The following is a 21,641-nucleotide window of genomic DNA, read 5'->3' as shown; positions in this document are numbered from 1 at the left end:
TAGAATTCTACCTTATAAAAGCTCCTTATAAGAGCTTTAAAAAAAAAAAAAAAAAAAAAAAGCCAAGCTAAGAAACAACATTTTCAATAGATTCTGGATTTTGTCAAAAGAGAGCAAACTAATCATAAATAATGTGATCACAATAATTTTGAAACATAAACCACTTTCTCTAAAGTAAATGTAGGGAATTTAAACTGATGCAACAAATCTAGCCCAGAACACCCTTCTTGTGATTTTAAATATGGGACCCCTGAACCATAAACCAAGAGTCAGTAAGTGAACAGTGACATGATCAGTAATAACTCCTTTTCCAGTAACTTGTAAAAATAATCCAGACAGACAAACTTAAGGAAAAAACAGCGAATAATAGGTCTGATAGAAGCAAATAATTTTAATAGGAAAAAAAAAAAAGAAAACAAGATAACAGTAATATTATTAATGGTCTGGAATTATATCAGTTGATCTGCTCTACAGGATATCCTAAAAGTCTATCAACTTCAGGAATACATGTTAATTTCACTAGAAGGGTAAAAAAAATTAAATTATTTTTCCACTACTCTGTGGATTCTCAACTTTCATTATCACTTCCTTGATATTTTATATCTCATAGTATTTCTGTCTTTTGAGTCATACGTCCCCTAACCAGATGTCTAGGAAACTGTTATTTACATCCATGTAGAATCCTTTACACAGCAGCTGTATAAAGGATGACTTTAATGAGTCAATGCCAATTCAGACATAAAAAAATGTTCCTAATTTATTTAGATACTTGCCTAAAATGGTGCATACCTATTTCTATATGCATAAAATCACAGATAATTAAAAATTTACCTCAGGAACTTCTATCTGCTGTGTTCTCGGCTTTTAACAGCAAATTATGAAAAGAAAGGGCACAAGAATCATAGCAGAGCTATTACAATTCATAAAGAAAACTAAGTCCTAAGATGATAAGAATCACAGCAAGGTATATAATTAGAGTGGCTATAACAACAACATATAAATTAGATAATTATGGATTAAGCAATCCCTTGGGGGATTCTCTCTTGCCCTAGAAAACGTATAACAAGCTCCTTAGATAGAAGGCAATAACTATTAAGTGTTTGAGGGAGAAGTAGGACTATAAGGAAAAACAAAAAAAAAAATACACAACAAGATAAAAATCCTAATTTAAAATCTAAAGATGGCTTTCATTTTTGGTAGTTTATTTTAATACACTTACTGGTCCAGTTTTCCTCCATTAAATCTGCTGACATCTGTTGGCTAAAGAGCGCATGTCAGATTATCCAGAAGTGCAAGATCAAATAAACATGAACTGCTTTTTAAGGTGACAGTAGGGAGATACAAAACACTGCAGCGATTACCAGAAATGGAATTTTTTTTTTGTTGTTGTTTCTTACATCAATGTAATAATCCCAGGTGTCCTGGGCATCAGACATACAATAATCTTCATAAATCCTAATTCAAAGCCATGCCATCTGTCAAAAATATTTTTTTATGTCCCCTAACAGATACGCTACATAATTGCTCTCACAGTAGGGCAAAAATACATGGTTGTACTAATTTGCTCTACCAATGGAATTGCTCATTATCAAAAATAACCCCACCACATTACTGGGGTTTCTAGCACGCTTTATGTATCAAAACTAACCTTTCCATTCTGCTATTTTCTATAACCTCAAATTCCCAATGAAAGCAGATAAAGATTGAATTATCTGAAAATTGTATGGTAATAATGGAAAAATCACAAGCATAAAAATAATAAAACCATAGTGTCTCTTTCAATTATGATTGTGTTGCAGTTAAAATTAGCTTTGTATTTCATGGTCACTAATTTACCAATTTAGTCACTAATAAGACTAATCTAAGTTCTCAGCCCTGCAGAGCACTAACCATTTTGGACGCAATCCAGAAAAGCACTTAGATGTGTGTGTGACTTTTAGCTCATGAGCCTGAAGCAACTTCAGAGGGATCAGACATGCTTGATTAGGCCCAGAGCACTCATTACCCTGCTGGACAAAAAAACATCCCCCTAGGACTGACCAGCAGTAGGAGATGACCCTCCCAAGCCCCTGTCCATACTTGTGGAGATGGAGAGGACACTCCATAGGGGAGTTTGTCCAAAGCAGGAGCTTCTGTCTGAAGCAGAAGACAAAATGTTTGGGCTTAAGTTGGCCTTTGAGAACACCCTTCCTCAAAGGAGTGTCTAACGACCTGCAATTCCCCTAACATGCATGCAATATCCAAACAGCTGAAAACAACCCTGACTGTATGGCAGGGTTCTGTTACACTTTCCTAGTGGCAGCAAGACCATCTTGATGTAAACTTTTATTTGTGCATTAGTTAAAATAATTTATACAAGATTATACAAATATATGAACTTGACAAGTCATGATTGTACAGCAAACAAATCCAATAGTAGCTAAGGAAATGGGAAATTCCAAAGATTATGGCCATTACCAAAAAACACACCAGAAAATAATTTCTTCCAAAAAATCAAACTCAACCTGACTTTCCCTTTGAAAATCCATGAACAAAGTATTACTTCATTCTTCTTTAAATCACATTTCCAAAAGCACTTTTCATGTTCCACACAGTTTATATCTAATAAGTAGTGAAAAAGTTTATATTTAAAAACAAAATCAGGTTTCCAGCAACTGAAATGATGAAGCAGTTGATGAAATAAATGCTCTTTTGTTCAGTTCTGCATGACAAATATCAGATGCCACTTTGTAGTAACAACTATATTTTAGCATACTGTTCTATGTTTATCAAGAATTTTTGTTTTTATACTAACAAGGTTATTATTTCAATTGATGTCATATGTCTCTATCTCATATTGAATATGTAATACAATGCTTTTCCAGTTTCTCTAAATTGGTGAAGTTCTCCCACAAATTTACAAAAATATACTCACCACTGCAAGAAGGACCATTAGTTTCCTAATGGCCAGAATTATCCATTTAATTTCCACGATTCACAATTATTCTACTTAATTTGAGAACTTGAGAATTCCTTTGAGTAAATGTGAAGTCCAAATACTGAAATCTAGACTGGAATGAATTGCCTAAATAGTGCTGGATCGTAAATATTTTAATAGAAAGATGAAAATATATCTTTGTTTCATTTTCACTGTAATATCTGCTATTTTATTTTGAAAACTTTGCTTCTTTTCTCTAACTTATAAAATCAATACACATTCCTCTTTTCCTGATATTCCACAGAACTGAACGAACCATTGAGGCTGCAGTAACTGGCAGTTCACCATCCCCAGCAAGAACATCACATTAAGGGAAACTATGTCCAGTAGGTAACTACAACATCAAATAATTGGACTTCAGTTGCAAACACCCTGGCTCAGATGTGCATGGATCTAAAAGTCAGACTAAAACTTTGCAATTGGTTGGAACTAATTCATACTTGAACATTATCAGAAGGCAAACTACTCATTACTTATGAAGAATTACAGATTTCTGTATAGGACACAGTTTTAAATTTTAAATTAGAAAAGAAGACTACAGGCCATGCATACACACAGACCACTCTTAGGGATGGAAAAATTGTCACACACACCTCTACTATACCAAGGGACTTTGCAATAGTAAATATTGAAATGGCATTGAAAAGAGACAGACACTTTGAGTACCAAGGCGAGATGTGGGAAAAAGAGACAGGATAGGTTAAGCAAAATAAATGAACCACCACAAAAGCACAAAAAGTCCAAGCTAAACATCTTAAGTCACCTTGTGAATGTCTAAAATTATATGACAGTGGAAAACAGGACCATACTTGGTACAAAAACATTTACAGAGTATGCGGAGAAGATGTACATCATATGCAGAAATATTCTGAAAAGCCCTCGCCTGTAAACATGTATCAAATATCAAATAAACCAAAGAAAAAGAAGTTCAGATTTACGGCCACACAGTAGAGAAACAGAAAGGAAACACACAATAAAGACAGTCCATTATACTCACATGTTTACATGTTACTCATAATGGTAGTTGTGGAAATAGATGGCTTATGTAAATGTGTGACATTTGCCATCACTACTCACTACACTAATGCTTCTATGCAATTCATTAACATTCTAGCTAGTTTCATGCTTGCACAACTCAAGTATAAAAATAAGATATCAGCAATACCATATAGCCCAGACTTCTACTATTTCCTTTTCAAATCTACAGCAGTGTGCTTCATATTATTGCCATCTAATTAATAGCAGAGCTGCTTTTATGATAGATGACAAGGAAGGCTGAGAGTGATTCAGCCAATGGAAGATGTGAATGTGGTGAAACTGTCTTCTGCAGGACATTCATACTTCTTAAATGAGCTGCTATGGAAGTTTCATCACGTGTGTATAAGGAAAAAGTCTCCTACCTGTGAAGGCTGACTGTACATCGGTCTGGTCTCCGGAAATGAAGTTTTATCCTTTGAGTCTCTACTTTGATCATCAGCTGTGTCACCTACCAAAGTAAAAAAAAAAAAAAAAAAAAAAAAAAAAATTTTAAATAACTGAAATCCTTCATATTTTGCATAAAGTAAGAAAACTTCTTCAGTCTTCCTAAAATCAAATTATGCCCTGAGAAAGGGGGATTCTGTTGCCATATTTATATTTACAATTTTGAATATGAGAGAAAGTGAGAGAACTGAGAAATTTTGAACATAAAGAGAAAAACATTGAGAAGTGATCTGCAAAACCCAGGAACACATCTATATCAATAATTTAAAGGGAAAAATTCTTGAGCAAAAAGGGGAGAAAAGAAAAAAGCAGGGCCCCTATTTTTGCATACTTTAGGACCATTAGGTTCTAATAATTAGCAAATGGTACACAGCAGTGTGACTATGTAGTGGAAAGGAGATACCAGGTGCACATCCATCACATCCCAATCCAGTGTCAGGGTAGTAGCCTCATTTCCACACGGTTGATACCTGTGCATGAGTGCAGAGAAAGACAAAGCATTCTGAGAAATGGCCTGGTTTTGACTGTACGGGGACAAAGACTGCTTGGCAGGCTGGGCACTGATCTCCTCCCATTGCATACACGGGGCTACCTCTGCCCAAGATTTTACTGACAAGACACAACTCAGTTTATCCCAAAAGGTGCAGCTGGTACTGATTTAAAGATGGGGTAGATCACAACAATAAATTAGAGACAGACTATTTTCACATTTTATTTTTAAGACAGAAACTACAGGCAGAAGTAGTAGTAAAAGAAAAAAAAAACCAAAAAAAAAAAACAAAAACAAAAACAAAAAACCAAAAAAAACCCCCAAAAACCAAAAAAACCCAGAATTTCTTTCTCAGATGTTGCAAAACAAGCATCCACCTATCCTATTTTCTCCAATTTTCTTTGTCAATGGAAGAGTGTACCAGAAGCTGTAAAGACTTTGCAGATTATCTCCTTCTGCTGTTAGTACTGGTCAGTAAATAGTTTGTAAGAGCAGACAGCTGAGAAAGATTAAAGATTTAGTTACATAATTTTGGTTTTGTTTTTATTTGAATTCATACTGCTTTCTGTAATGGCGTATTTTGGAAGTCTGTATCTTTAAAGAGTCCTGCAGCAATAATTCAAAATAAAAGGGTTCAAGTTACTATAGTTTAACTTCTTTGCTAAACCAGTGGTTCTGGCTCCCCTGTTCCATTTTCTCCAGAGGTTTACTCAGAGGCAATACACCAGGCAGAAGCCTTTGGAAACAGCAGTCAGCTTCTGCCCATGCCCAGTTAGGCTGAAAAGCCAATGACACTCAGGTCCATGCATGTTTGTTCCATACTGTTCCAGGTCTGACTGGTCAGATCCCTCAAGTACAGTGCAATATTTGGTAAAGTTTTTTATGAAAACAATCACTAATATCTGATTTTTGTGTCCAAGTATTATTCCTAGCAATGTATTCAGAGAATCATCATCATTGTCTTTCTCAGAGGTCTTTGATGCCTAATAATTTCATTAATGTCTGCACTTTCCAAGACCTTTTCTGAAGCTGAAAGATGCTTCTTAGTAAACTAGTAATTCTCTACATAAAATACTCTAAAGCACTTGTATTCACAAGAACTATGAAAAAAAGGGGTGTGGGAGAATGAAGGAGTTGGGGATTCAATTAATCTTCCATTCCACTCCCAGTACTTTTAAAAACACAATTTGTAAGCACCTGTAAGATAATGAGGTAAATAACAGTCATGAAAATCATGAATGTTAAACAATTAGTTTACATTTGTAATGAAGTAGAGGCCTGCAAACAAAAATTATTACAAGCTTTGTAAATGCGCCCTGCCTCAGGGAGGTGTAAAAGTGGTTAACAGATATAGATACACTTGCTGTGGATGAGACTGCAAACAGATTTACTTGTACCAAATTTAGGCTAGATCAGTTTCTCCAGGAGTAAGGCTACTTAAGCTCTTTGAACAACCTAACAAAATGGTTTCTCTTAACCATGCTTAATCTCCAAAGGGCTTCAGAGATGGGCTGAAGAAACATCTGTTGTGAATGGTCTCAATCATGCCAAGACAAGGAAGATGAATGACCTTTTTGTGTTTTGTTCTAGTCCTACATTCCATGATCAGTGCAGGAGGAATGACTCCACAGGATACCCCTTCCCAAGATCAGGGAGCTTAGCTGTGTGCTGAAGACTTGTGAAGGTGCTGGGAGACTGCAGTGAGATGGACAACGACTCACCAAGTGTGTAAGGGCAGAGCTGTGTGGGCAGTCAGTATCAATGGATATACTGGGTGAAGTTGGGTGTTTGCATAAACATACTGAAAACAGTCACAGCAGGGATTCAATAAACACAGGAACCAACATTCTATTCCTTGTCTTTACAAACCATTCCCGAGAAAGCATTCTAAAGTTTTTATATGAAAAACCACATTAAGAAAACCCAATGCATAGATATGGTTAATGCTATCCAGAATATACTTTTTCCCTGCGATTAGTTTTCCTGAAGATGAAAAGAGTCTTGGTTTGTAATCAGGACCAAAAGGTCATAAATGATCATAAGAAAGGAAGAATAAGAACAACTCAGTTAGAGAGAAATGAAATTTTTTACTTACAACTTCGTCATCCAGCTCCCAAAATTCACAAACTCTTAAGGAAGCCAAATATAGGAATACCTGTTGTTTCACAATTCAAATTGCCTTTGTGAAACTGCACTTCAATGCAGAGTTCTTCTTTGTTAAAAAAAAAAAATAAAAAAGGGGAAACCCCAAGATATTGCCAAATTTTCAGGCATATGGTCCTGCAAGGATAAGCCATGACTCTTTGTACAGACTTTTATTATTTGAGTTAATAGAGTTAAAACAGTGATAGGCAGCTGCCAAAGACACCAAACTGTCTAAGACATTCAGCAGGATGGAATATTTTTCCACATAAATTGGTATTTTCCATGTACTTCTTTCACTGGTTCCTATCTCAAATATTCAACCAATTAGTCATCCTTATTTCTACTACCCAAATAATTAATTAACTGTCACATACCTCCCCAGCTCTATCAAATCCCAGCCCTATCTAGCTTGTCATAGCTGACTCATCATGTTTAGCCACCCACAATTTTTTTTTTTGTTGTTGTTTTTTTTTTTTGTTTTTTTTTTTTTTGTTTTGTTTTTTTTGTTTGTTTAGCTTGCCTTGGTTTCCCATTGACTTACAGTCTAATCTCTTCCCTTAAGTGGAAGTCATAGTTTGTCTTTCCTCTTCAGGCTCAGCCTTTAAAATCCTTTCCTCTGGTCTGGGTTTTCCTCTTTCCCTCTGCAACCCTGCTATCTCGTCTTCCTACCCAGCTATCACTATGTGAGGAAGGGGGATGATGCCAAACAGCAAACAGCCAGACATCCATGAGAGCACAGACCTTTGGGTGCAGTAACTATGGAGGTCCTTTTGAGCACTTCAAACATTCTGGTTGATAGCTTTTGACTGGGGAAAAAACCCAAACAGCCAAAGCACCCCTCCCCTCCAAACACTGGGAGAAACCCCCCCCCATACAAACCCAAACAAGTTCTCTTACAAAATCTTGATGTGAATAGGTACACCACCATATTTTTGCCAAACTAAGCAACTGAAATCTGGCTCTGAAGAAAGATCACAAATAAATGACCTTAGTGGAAAGGGCCCTCATAAAGTCTTTCATCAGAACTGCAAATATGTTCACAGATAAGGGCAGAAGGACCATGGTAATCACCTAGCCTAAACTCCTAAAATATAGGTAAAAATATGGGCCATAAGATTTCTTGAATTAATTTGTTTGAACTAGAGGAACTTTAAAGCTGTATTTTAATCAGTGGATAAAAGACAAAATTACTTATTTTAAAAACTACTTAGATTCTGGCTCATATATTCCTTGGTTTAAGCATTGTGTAAATTTCAGTCATAAAACTCCTCTAGAAAATAAGTCTAAGTCATATATCAAAGAATGATGTATACTGTTTAAAGTCTATAAGAATTAGAAATGGAGGGCACTTCATGAAATGTAATATGGTTTAAATATGAGCAGCATAAACTGTAATATGCAGCACATTACTGGGAAGATTTATCAGAAAAAAAACAATCATGTTCATTGCTGTAAAATATTCCCTTCCTTACTAATGGGAAAATATTTGAAGTTTAAAAAGACAGTAGTAGGTGTATTTATCCTACTGTCCAGATAAGCTTGTATTTCAAATCCTCTGTCTTGGGAGGCTGTTTTTAAGTTATATTAAGCCTTTTCCAGGCCCAAATAATCAGTGTTGCACTGAAAGGCGAGACATACCTTTCTCCTTTCACTAAGCTGACGCTAGATTTTCACCAACATTCTCCAAGTTCCACTGGTATCTTTTTCTAAGAACTGCAGCCAGGTGTTCCACAGGAAAGAAATACCTAGTCCAGTCCTCAGTATATACTATGTATAGCCTCCCTCAGAACTCAGAGTTTTTGGTGTCTTCAGAAATCTGCATTCAGCTGCCTATTGAACCTCAGCAAACTCTCATATAGAAAGGTTCACCCACAAGTTTGGCTTCTACTCAACAAGGAAGTGCTGTTTCTATTTATACTCTTTCCTCTTCCAGCATTTTGTTAACCTCAAGCTGTGTAGTCTCTTGATCAACAGACAACATTTAAAAGCCTAGCCCACCCTCAGTTTAATAAATTAAAACCAATTGTAAATGTACTTTATAATGTACACTGCCATTTGTCTCAGCCTGTGTAAAACTCCTGTGAGACACTGAAGCACGTACAACACAGCAAGCAGTAACTAGCTACCAAATACATGGATTTTCAAATGTCACCTTCAGCTTCAAAAGGAAGACAGCTATTTTCCATTATACTTTAGTTAGTTGTTTAACTCTTTGTTGCCCATCATTATCTTCTATGTCCTGCATAGAGATGGCAAGAACAAAGAATATTCTGGCTTCTACTTGGCAGCAAAAACACAAAAAGTTTTAAGAAAGGATTAGTAAGATCTGAAAACAGGAGAGACTGACTCTGTGGAAGCATCAAAGTTTTACTACAGTTTCTTCTCCCTCTTTCTTACTCATAAATCTTCCCCTCTCTCCGTGAGATAAGGAAGAAAGGTATAAAAGGATAAACTAGCAGAACTTCAGGCTTCAGTCCATCAAGACTGACAATGTTTCAATCTCAGGAGGTATTTAAGAAGTATTGTAATTCCCTCTGAACATCTGCCTCTCAGGAGTCCCTGCAATGGCACTTCCATGCAAAGGGGGTTGATAGCAAGTCCTGCTCTCCTCTCTGCCTCCAGGTCTTTCAGCAGGGATGAAACATGTTTCTGCTCAGTCTCTTCCAGCCCTGCTTGGCTCTCCAGCACTCACTTCCAGGGTCTCACATCTTCCACTTACCAGCCAGTCTCTACCCAGTGAGTGAGCTGGGGACTGCACTGGGGTGGTGCCAGGGAACCTTGATGGCAGTAGCCCAAACACAGAATTGTGCTGATTTTATGGGATCAAGACAACTAACAGAAGACAGGGAAGACAGAGGGAAGATCCTTATAAATCTTTGCTAATGAGCATAGATACACTGAATGGTTTGGGTTGGAAAGGAACTTTAAAGATCATCTATTCCACCTGTCCTGAATGGATTGTGCAAAATAAGCTGTAATTTAACAGTTTGCATTGGTGGTCAACAGATCATTCAGTGATCCATCTGAATCAAATAAGGCACTGGCCAGTGCTGTCCTCTTCCATGGCACAGATGGGACATTGATGAATAGTTGGCTCCTCCATTTTCTTGAAAGTGGGACCATCATGCTGTCTAGTATTAGGGCTATAAAACTACATATTAATATTTATTATCATCCATGCGTACATGACCAAGACATTATAGCCTTATAAGAATATATATCTAGTTGGCAAAACAATGAAGTCATCCTAGTTTCAGGTCACCTCATCCTGGTTTCATATTAAAGCTTTTCATATCAACAGCAGTTTCATTTCAACAAGCTAATAATATCCCCTAAAAAAACCCAATATATCAGCAGAAAGATTCTCCACAGCTGCAACTTACAGCAAAACAAGAGTTTAAGAGTTTATGCTGCATAAGGGTGAGTGAGAAGGAAGTCTGGCTAAGTCCATGATAAGGCAGAGGTTTGCTAAGTGTTTGGCAGCCTTACATTGAGTTTCAATAGTGTATTATGAGGTCCTACAAATAAAACTTTGAAAACTTTGAGAGTAGACGTTAACCAGTATCTTCTCTAATTGTCCTGATGAACCACAAGAAAAATCTATATAAACCCTGTAATGAGAATCCTGAAACTGATTTCTTCAAATTTGTAAAAGGCAGGGGGGAAACTGTAACAAGATAAATATCACCCTGAATGGTTTTGCATTTGCAGACATGAAGCAACAAGGTTCAGTCCTTTCCCAATTAAGAATAGCAAATCCAGCTTCAGCACATGCCATTGGAGATTATGGGAGTGGCACTCCACATTGCCACCCAGTCTGATTTTGGTATCCCATCCTTCTGCAGGCATTCTTAATGGAGAGTCTCCGTTTTCCTAAACAATTCTGTCAGGGTCTTCTCAAGCTGCTCCCACTTTTAAGATCACAGTGAAACCATAGATTAAAAACTTCCCTATGAAAAATATTTTGTTTCCCCAAACAAAAACTTTTCAGAAGATAGCAATAGAAAAACAATCTGAGAGGATTAGAGGCTCCTGTAGTTTCCATATCCCAGATCTACATATTTTTAAATTTGCAAAAAGTGTTTTATTTCTGTGCTTTTCTATATTTCCAACTACTTAAAAGTTTCACTTCTTTCAAAGCTTTCCTGAATCCTGAAACAAAGGACCCTTAGAGTTTAGATTTAACTCCATCTCCAACCACTTCACTGAGGCTAAATCATTCCAATTCCTCGACCCCCATTGAAAAGGCTCTCTTTTAAGAGGTGCCCAACTCTTTCAGAAAGTTGATGAATCCAAAGCCAGAGTTTTGTGGCAAAATTTTAGTCAGAAGGAATCCTAGAGATCACACCAGTCCAATCTCCAATTCAGTGCAGGGCTAACTTCAAAGTGAAAGAAACTATCTACCTCAGGTGGTTTGGCTGAATTTTAAGGCTCCAAAGAAAGAGCTTCCTCAGCATCTCTCATGTCTCAGTTATATCTATCCCTCTACTGTTTGTTACGTCCAGGTTCACAGTTACATACAAAGCAAACTGTAGAATTAATTAGTCCATGAGCCACAATCCCCAAATAAAAAATGTTATTTTTCTTTGGTTTTAGGTTATGAGAATTTCATGTCAAGCATAAAGAAATGCCAGGAAGTAATCTCACTCTGATTCTCTGGTGTGATGCATCCATGCAAGTACTCTTCATCATATGTGCATTCATATGTGCATGCCAGCCTTTCTCAGTAGTCCACCGAAACACTGAACCCCCCCACCACAGCATATCTTTTCAGAGATCTCATTTTTCCATTTTGCTATTTGGAAATTCTGTTCTAGACTTCATTACTTTAGATAGTGCCACGCCTTTCTTATCAAGTTGTGCTATCAGAATGAGCAAGTGATAGGACTTACCTCAGTCATAGGTATATAGGTATAGGTACATAGGTATATAAGTGATAGGACTTACCAGCTACTCAATACAACCTTAGGACTGAAGCAATCAACAATATAGATTCAAGTAAGGGCTTATGACATGTTCAGTCATTTTATAAGGAAAACGTTGAAAGAAAAAGCTAAACAAGAGAAATGTACATCTTCTAAGTCTTCTGACCCAAGATTTGTGCTTATCTGTGTATGTGCACGCCACCACCTCGGGGAAACCGCAAAGCTGTTCATTGCTCTTCCGATGTTCAACTGACACTGTGTGGATATACCCACAGCATATCTATTGTATGCTGGTATTAATCATTAATATTTGCCCTAAAAAAAAAAAAAAACAAAAAACAGAAAATCTGCCTAGAAGGCACAGATCAGATAGGCCAGTTCTCTTCATGCACTAAGTCACAGTTCTTGACATTCCTAGAGAACCTCTAAATCTTCCTGTTATTCACTTCATCTGTCAGTTAAGCCACTCCATATCAACACAAATGTAACCTTCCAAGGCCAAGTGAATCACACTTTTCTGGGGAAGCAAACCATTTAATCTACTTTTTTGAAAAGTTTTATAAACTGATTTGTTCTCTTTTTATTTTAGACATAATCACTCAGTGATACCTGATTGTCATGGTCAGCTAGACCAGCTCAATCATCTCACAGAACAAGGACATTGTTCTAAGACCAGGAATAAATAAAAAAAGTTTAGATGTTTAAAAATTATTAAATTTTTAAATTTAAATTATTAGATATTAATATTAGATATTTAGAACAGTTTAATGTTAATTCATATAATCTCTTTCCACATCACTCTCAAATCTGCTTCCTGGTAGTGGAAGATGTCTACACTTCACATAATCCAACTTTGCTGTGTCAACAGGCTGGTATGCAACAAGTGCAAAAGAAGCCTCAGTTTGCAAACTTAATTTTCTTCCAGGATTATAATCTCCCACTAGATCCTTTTTGCTTTTCCAAGGGATGGAGATAAAGACAACATTGTTTCCCTTTATTTGTTCTAGTTCTCTTGCTTAACTTTCTCTTGTTTACCTTTGAGAGAATATGACAATCTTCACAATTCTTCCTGTGTTTTCTTTTTTTTTGCTTGTGAGGATGAGAAAAAGCTTAATCTCAAAACAATAGAAGTCTTTACCTCTTCAGTTCCTGATGAACAGTAAAATGCTTTCGGGAAACATCAGTGATAACAACAAACTCAAAGGAAGACAATAGTACAGCTCAGACAAAGTAGTGCTGGCAAGCAACCTCCCCTTTAACATGTTTTAGCAGCATCATTTCCTTGTCACTAGTTAATCCAACCTATAAAACCTATCTCAGATTACAGGCTCAGTCGTTTTTCAAAGGTATATAAATACTGTAACATTCCACTTTCCACTATGAAATTAACATTATTTCAGTATCCTCATTTAACTATGACATTAGGACTCCCTTCCTCCTGTTTTATTCACGATGTGGTTCTAAAGGCAATCCTGTCCAGAAAGCAAACAGCACACACACTGAAGCCCACTGATGAGGACAGAGATTTTCCTAGCATTTAAAAACCTGCTGAGTGGTCTGCCTGTTCAGTGTCTTGGTTACACTGTGCAACTTGCATTTCAGTAGGTCCAACACGCATTAAATTTATTTGCTTGTCAAAAACTGAGGTGCTGATAGCCTGATATTTGCATATGAAGCTTGCTACATAAATGTAAATTATATTAGAAAACAAACAATGCAAATTTAAGCTGGTTTCCCATGGAATTAGATTTACATGACCAATCTTCTGTCCTTGATAACACAGGAAAATATTGTCAAATATGGTTGAAACTGGCACAGAGATAGAAGATTTGGTGATATTTAGAATATACAGAATATAACCATCTGCAGCTGGGTAGTAAAAAGAGACTAGGAGTAATGCCCCAGCTGAAGGAAAAACCCATTGCTCTGTTATTCTTGGCTTGCTTGGTCAATTGGCAAATACTGCTGTGGTTGGTTACTGTGAATGAAGGGAAGGCAAGGGAGGCCACTGTAATAATGCAGGGAAATGCTCAGGGCTGTTCCAGTAGGGTAGAAGGACTAGGAAATCCTCAAGGAGATCCTTGATAAACTGTTCCAGGGAACTCTGAATTTTATTATCTTAATTGCATTTCAGCTATTTGAAACAAGAAATACTCTTTTTATAAAGAGGAAGAGAGGAAAAATCCCACCTAAAAATTTGTAAAACTATCAATTGACTCATATTAGGGCCACTTATATCTTTGTCCCACGACACACTGAGATGAACTCATGATCACATACAGCTTCATCCCAATAACCAGCCTTCAAGTGAACAGCTGCCTACAACATTCACATTAGTTATTATGAACTTTTCTCATGTCTTCTAGAAACTCTGAAAGTATCAGAAAGCTGAGCTAATACTTTGTGGGAGAAAATTGGTAATAGGACAGAAGACTCATTTAAGGTAACATATGTAGCATAGTTATGAGAAATTTCCAAAGTAATAATAATTTCTTACCCAAGTGCTACTATCCTCTCAGAGGCATGGAAACCCCATTAATTTTGAAACTAAGTTAAGCAGAATATATTTAGAACATAAAGACCATACACAAAGTTATATAGATACCTTGAAACACACTTAATGTCTGCATGCCATACAGGCACAATACAACTTATGCAGAAAGTTAAATCATAATACCTAAGATTCTATTAAAAGGCTTACAAATACTGTGGTTTAAAATATATTCCCTCCCTAATTTTTTTTTTTTTTTTTTTTTTAAGTTATTTTCTAGACAGCAGCCTGGAAATCTTATGTCACTGTGACTGTATAATGTCAATTCTGAGCAGAAAACGGTATGGCACAACCACTGCTGCTTTGGCATTTCTGAAATATGCTTGCAGACTACTTCTGAACAGCATGGGTTTCTTTTCTCTAAAAAGAATAAATTCACTGCATTTTTTGTAGTGAAAAGTACAACTTTATAAACATACTTAAAATTGGTACAGAGAGGCTTTGAGTATTTTTTAAAAGTAAAGCCAACATCCAAAAGCAATCTCAACAGATTATTCAATAACAAAGTATCTCTGCTTCTGTAACTCCTTGAAAAACTACTTTTGACTTATACTGTTAATTTTGTTGTATTAGTACCATCTTCTGATCTCAGACTTACAAAGGGATCTAAAACTAATCAACCAAGTCTCCTCACAAACTAAAACATAAATCCATTTAACATTTCCTCATAAAGGACAAAAACCTGCATAGTAGCTGAATTTTGGATCATACCTCTGTCACAAATAACCAGCTCCACACTGATGATTAAAGGACTACCTAATTTTATTTAGAGCACATAGGTCAATAATGTGGATTAACTGGGATTAAAGTGTTATTTTCTGATTATTTTTGTGCTTTAAGCTGGTTTAGTATTTCTAGGAACTTTATTCTAAATCCAGCTTTGTAGAAGAAACTATACCACAGAACTTCTGGACTACTCTTGACTAGTGTGCAAACAAAATGGAAATGTTCATTTCAACATATTACTGCTAGATTCCTTGGTTTTAAAAGCAACAACATAAATAGTATTAAATATTCACAGATTTTTAGTATGTCTGGCTTTATTACTTTGAAACCTTTCTAACTATTCAATTGCATTTTTGCATTACACAAACACAGTACTGCAGATCTGTTAGAAAAAAAATTAATTAACAGCAGAAAAAAAGACTAGAATAATTCTTTAAAAGAGCAGGGCAAAAGTTATTTTGGGGAGGAGAAACAGAGATGAATAAAAATTCCTGAAAAATTCCTGAGGAATTTGCTTTACAAAGTCTAAAAAAAGCCTCACCACATTAAAATATCCATTTACAAAGATAAAAGAGCAACAGATGTAAAAGTCCAGCTGATACATTTTTTGGCTGTATCATTCAGTGAAATGCCCAAATGTTTGCATGTACACCAAAAAGTGACATTAACACTGCCCACAAAGCAAAGAGAAAAAAACATAATTGTGCAGTACTTGAATAATTCATTTTAAAGAAAAATCTGTCAGGATGTTGTACCATATTCTTTTTCTATGTGGAGAAAATGAAGAAAGGTCAGAGCAGCTGTTTTATTATCAGCTGTTCATGGTGTGAAACTGAGGGCTACAAATGCTTGTGTTAAGTTATGCCTACACTGTAAATCAAATCAATGCCTTCCCTAAACTCTGTATTGAAATGGAATTTTCCAGCTGAATATTAAGCATTTCAATTTGTAAGAAAAACAAAACCAAAACACCCTCGTAGGATCATGCCAGCGTTAAGAGCACAAAGGCAGATGGGCAGTTTTCAAAAAAAGAGCATTTCTTTTTTTCCTAAAATGGCAACCACCCACCCACTTCTGCAGAGGCCCTGGGGAGCCAGGGATGGGGCTCATCCCTTGAGGGTGGATTTCAAACTCTGCAGCCAAGGTTTCAATGGAACTCCAGGATTATAGGCCCTTACCATGGATGTGTAAACTACATTTGAGGAGCTACCAGATCTTCTGATAAGAACTTCACAATGTTCAAAGATGAAGGACCACACTCTGCCTCAAGCTTTCAAGCTGGCAATATTCAGTAGACTAGAAGTACAAGAGTTTCTGTGGCCCTCCAAATGCAACCGGCAAACTGTCCCAGAAACTGAAGTACAAAGTTTTCCAGGTTCTGTGGCTCCTTATCCACTTGCTCAACACCAAGTTCCCAGACAGGTCTGCCCTGTACATGTAATTTTTCTCCAGAACTTTTTCATGCAATAACACGATTAGAATAGAATAAGTATCTGTTTCAAAACACAGCACACTGAAAACAGACAAGGCCACCCTACAAAAACAAACTGCGTACAGCTGGTAACTCCCTTCTGGCTACTATTTGAAGAACTGTCAGTCAACCTGTAGTGTGAACATTATTACCTAAGGGTGAGCTTTCACAACATGGCTGAGTCAGGCTAACAGCTCAGTGCTGCCAAAAGGAGCAGTCTTGCCTTCTCCTCTCAGCATGGGTGCTCCTGCTCTTTCCTTTGTGGTGGCCCCCAAATTCTCCCAAGTGCTTGTGAGCTACCAGAGCTCACTGAACTGGCTAACAGATAAATGCATACTCCCTGTTTTGCTGGGTTAGTTTTCTGCTAGTTTCATGAGCTAAATCAGAGATGTCAAATGAGCTGGCACAGCTGGCACATGGGTGATGGAAAGTAATCCTGCTTCCAGGAGCAAGAAGCAGGGTGACCCTTTCTTCAGACAGTTCCGCTCTGCAGAAGCATACCCTATCGTAGAATCAGTCTTGCTTTCCACCATGAAAAAGCAGGAGGCAATATTTCAGATCTAAATGTAGTCTTCACTCCAAACATAAGACAAATCAACATGTAAAGTTTCAAAAGTGTGCTAGACCTCACATATCAAAAACATGAGGAAGTTCTTAAACACAGGAAAAAAATCCCAAACAAGTTAGTATATTAGGAAATGCTCATTTTTATTATTATCAGTAGGCAGTAGGAAACTAAAGATTAATACATATTCCTAGTTTTGCTCCTTTTCTTCAAGGGTTCAACAGGGCAACTTTCTCTCTTTCACTTTCTTCTCATGAGAAAGTTGCATTCATTTTCACTCCATTAGCCCCAGGGAATCAGACAAGTAAGCACTTACTACACAAGGCTGCACTGCTATGTTGAAGGAGCTTTCTGTGGATGCAAACAGTGTTAGTCTGGATGACAGCTCTTTAGCTACTTCCATAGACTGGCTTGAAAAAATACCATGGATAAAGCAATTTTATGAAAAATCTAAAATCTGGCTTGGTCAATGCAAAGAATCCATCCAAGTATTTTAATTTCTTTCAGGTATTAAAAAAGTAGGCGAGGTCATACAATTTTTGTGAATTCTATTTAAAATGCACTGACCTGAACCCTGAATATGAGGAATTTTGTGAAGATGAGACCTGAACCAGTCATACTGATATTTTTTCCCATTCCTAGCTATGCTCCTTATCACCTCCTGCTTGAACTCAGTACTCAGAGAAAAGCACAGACCAATAATGTCACCCTCATGTCTCCCTACAAAACCAATGAACCAACCCATCCTATGCACAAAGGGCTGTGTTACCACATACTGATTCAACTGGCTGCAAATTGGCAGATGAAATTCTAGGTCACAAAGACCTGTACTCCTGTATCTGATAGGCAGCTGCTACGGTACATTAACGATTTTTCACAAAACAAGAGAGAATTAAGTTTCCATGATGCAGTTACTGCTTTATATGTGCTCTACTCAGGAACATGTCCTATGTTCAGATCACACTGCAATTTGCCCAAAATCATCATGCAGACTGATAGGTAGAAAAAACTAGAATAAAAAAAATCCAGGGCCATAAACAACATGGCACCCTTTTCTTCCCCAAAGACAAAAGCTTCTGTCTGGAAGACAACTAATTTCATATCTTCCTTCATATCTCCTTCATACCTCCTTTAAGGTGAGGACAACACATTTTGTGCCTGGAATTTTACACACACAAACACTACAACAGGGCAGAAAATGTACGTGGTTGCCAAATGCTGTCAAAATTTGTGACCTGTCTTTCCTCTCCACTCTGAGCTGCTTGCTCCTACTGTACCCCTCATCCATTCTGAGGGTAGTCTGGCTCCTTAGGGTGTCCCCCCCTCTCTCCAAACCACAAGAACTGTTGCTGCTGGCTGAATTTGCTTGCACCTTAGTCCTGGTTCCAGACCTGGATCCCTATCAGATATCTGAGCAATGATACACTCAGAGCCAACTGAGCATCACCAACAACCAAGGATGCATTTCCATTCATACCTCCCACTTCTGTCTTCCCTCTTGCTATACCTGCTCCATCATTCAAGCCCTTCGAACCAATTCACCTTACTAGAACAGTGTAACACTAACCCAGAAGAAAGTTCACAAAATTGCAGAAAAATTAAATAGCAGAAGAGTAGAGTCTGAAGCAGGATAAAGGGACTGGCCCTCCTTCAGGGTGACAAAAGATCAGCCCAGCTACATACAGAGCTAGCCTAAGACAGGGTGATTTTCTCAACAGAGCAACTATTTTTGCATGCAGTATGACCAGTCATGTTTAATTGTTGCCTGAATAAAGGTGATGTTGTGTGAGACCACGAGACCTCATCTAATCACTCATCACCACTAAGAAAGGGAATTTTTGTTCCCCTCACTCAAAGGCCTTTCCCTTGCACTGACTCTGACAAAAAATGAACTTTCTGCTCATAAACCCATCTTTTACTGGCAATTGAGCCAATTGACTAAGTCCAGCAAACACCAGAGCTGGTGCAAAGCAAGATTCAGTGAAGTGGAGGAAAGTAGCACCTTTGCTTTTGGGTAGTGGTGAGCTGATAAAATCTAGATTATCCCCACTTGCAAAACCATTACTGGCCAAAAAACTTTTAAATTAGTAAGACCAGAAATAGGAGAAGACAACATATAGGATTTTGTCTTTGAGATACCCCACACTACTTAACTTTAAAACTTTGTGTTTACAAAAAACTCCTTTGCATTACTGTTCTGCCCCAAAGGGATTAAATAGGAACAAAGCCTGAAAACAACCAGTCTCAAACTTTCAAAGCAACTTGGAGGTTAAAAGACTATGCCTGTTGTTTGTCAAAATGCAGATGTAGTGTACAGATGTGGAGAATGTTTTGGGACTAACTTATTGTGAAAGGGGTATAGCTGCAACATAGATCTCTAATTTAGGAGATCAGGCTCCCCACACAGGTATCGCTAACAGACTTTCCCAGAAGGTGCCCAAGAGGCACCTACGTTAAACATCTCCTCAGTATGCAGGGAAGCATCTTCCATCCAGTGAGTAAATTGAAAGAATCGCTCTCAGATGAACACATTTGAAGTCAAACACTCTTACAAACAACCTAATCCATGATTTCTACACCATCCTCCAACACAAAGGGTACACTAAAACTAGGCAGCTGTTCTGAAAGGTTGCCATCAGAAGAAAAGCTCTGCTACAATACAAAATTTCAGATATGGGATGTGAGCATGCCTCTAAGATCACCCCAGTAACTGCAGAGATTTAGGAAGCAAGAAGAGGCTCTGGCACCTGTTGAAAGGTCGAAGAGACGTATTCTGAGTTTGTCTTGCTGGAATTTGTTTCTAAATTAATAAAAAACATTGTAAAAAGTAACTGGACTACAAGTGTATCCTGAAGGATAATTTCCTTTTCTCTACCTGCTTCTACAATCAATTTACAGTTGCAGTTGTAATCAAAAGTAATGAAAATACAATACATATTTGAATTAGTGTATCTTTATTGCTGTCCCAGAATCTCAAATTAAAAACTCAGGACAGACCACAGAAACATTACCATTGTATAATAGCCAATCAAACATTTTCAAAACTTTGTCACAAGAGTTCTGGCATTTAAGAAAGGGGCTCTCAATTGCACAGACATGCCTGTAATTACTTTCTTTCACCATCTCACTTCTAATGCCTGGGTGTCAGGTGAGTATATCCAAAGCTCAAATCCCCAGCAGCACACCAGAGAATGGAGTTCAGAAAACAACCTGACCACCTTTTGATCTATCACGTGTGAGCTTAAAACATCCCTACCACTGCTCCCAGTGTTCTCAGGGGTCCAGTAGGAAAACAGGATTATTTCTGATCTCAGCCCACATGGCATGGATTTATCTACCTGTATTAACCTGAGACCAGGCTGTTCTCCTCCGAGGTCTGCATTACCTACAATCCTCATCGCTTGCTTCCCACAGAACTAAGTGTCATTTGTGCTAATCGGTGCTAAGTGAACCAGAAATGAGAGAATGGCAGGGATCCAGCTGACTCATTAATACCAGTGTAACGGATTAACCCTTTTACATTGTCTTCCCACCCCCCCCAATTAGTCAGCATCAAAGAAGTTTGAGACTGCACACACTGGAAACATAAAATGGGACAAAGTGTTTGAAAACAAAGGAGGACATCTAGGAGCAACATCATATTCTGCCACAAGGCCCCTTATTTTCATATTACTTGGAAATAGGGTTTTTTTGAAAGTTAAGATAAGCTTTATTTTAAAAGCAGCAAGGAAATTAAATAGTCTGTCTGAAGAAAGTGAAACATTCTGATATGTATAATAAATCCATAACAAACTTGTCATGTAAATGAAAAGTGCATAGTTCAGCATGAAACATACAGCTTCCCATTCCAAGTTCAAAATAGTTATTAACTGTGACTATAAAATTACTACAAAACGTTAAAACTTCTTTTTTTTTAACATATGGGCAGCACTTTTTGATTTGTGATGCGAAATAAGCTATTTTTGCCTTAGTCAAACTGCTATTTAGAAAAATCCCTTCTAAAAAAAACTGTCAGTCTGAGGTTTTACACTATACAAGATGGAGCACTTATTTTCACAATACTTACCTGCTTGAACAAGTTTTTCTAAATGTGTAACTGCCACCAAAGATTAATGACTCCTCTCTGTGCCTCCAGTGGCCTCTTATTCCATTTGATAGAATGCTAGCATCTTTATTTCTTATAATAAGCATCTGTATGAATGTGTGACATGCATACCTGCGCATTCTGACAAACAACACATCCCAGACAAATTTAAGAAAGAAATCTCAACTACATTTGCAATTATGTTTTTGGAATATTGTGGCATTT

General features: G+C 37.2%; 1 protein-coding gene across 3 annotated transcripts in view; it reads right to left on the bottom strand.

The window, feature by feature from the left end:
• UMAD1 (UBAP1-MVB12-associated (UMA) domain containing 1) overlaps positions 1–21,641 on the bottom strand; it is a 79,706-nt gene that overhangs the window by 14,360 nt on the left and 43,705 nt on the right. For all 3 annotated transcript variants that reach the window (XM_053970445.1, XM_053970452.1, XM_053970439.1), the window contains exon 3: positions 4,378–4,463. In XM_053970445.1, the coding sequence (XP_053826420.1) occupies positions 4,378–4,463 (86 nt within the window). The remainder of the gene's footprint in view (positions 1–4,377; positions 4,464–21,641) is intronic.

Source organism: Vidua macroura, chromosome 1, assembly GCF_024509145.1.
Source record: "Vidua macroura isolate BioBank_ID:100142 chromosome 1, ASM2450914v1, whole genome shotgun sequence".
Lineage (NCBI taxonomy): Eukaryota > Metazoa > Chordata > Aves > Passeriformes > Viduidae > Vidua > Vidua macroura.
This window is presented reverse-complemented; position numbering and strand designations above follow the sequence as displayed.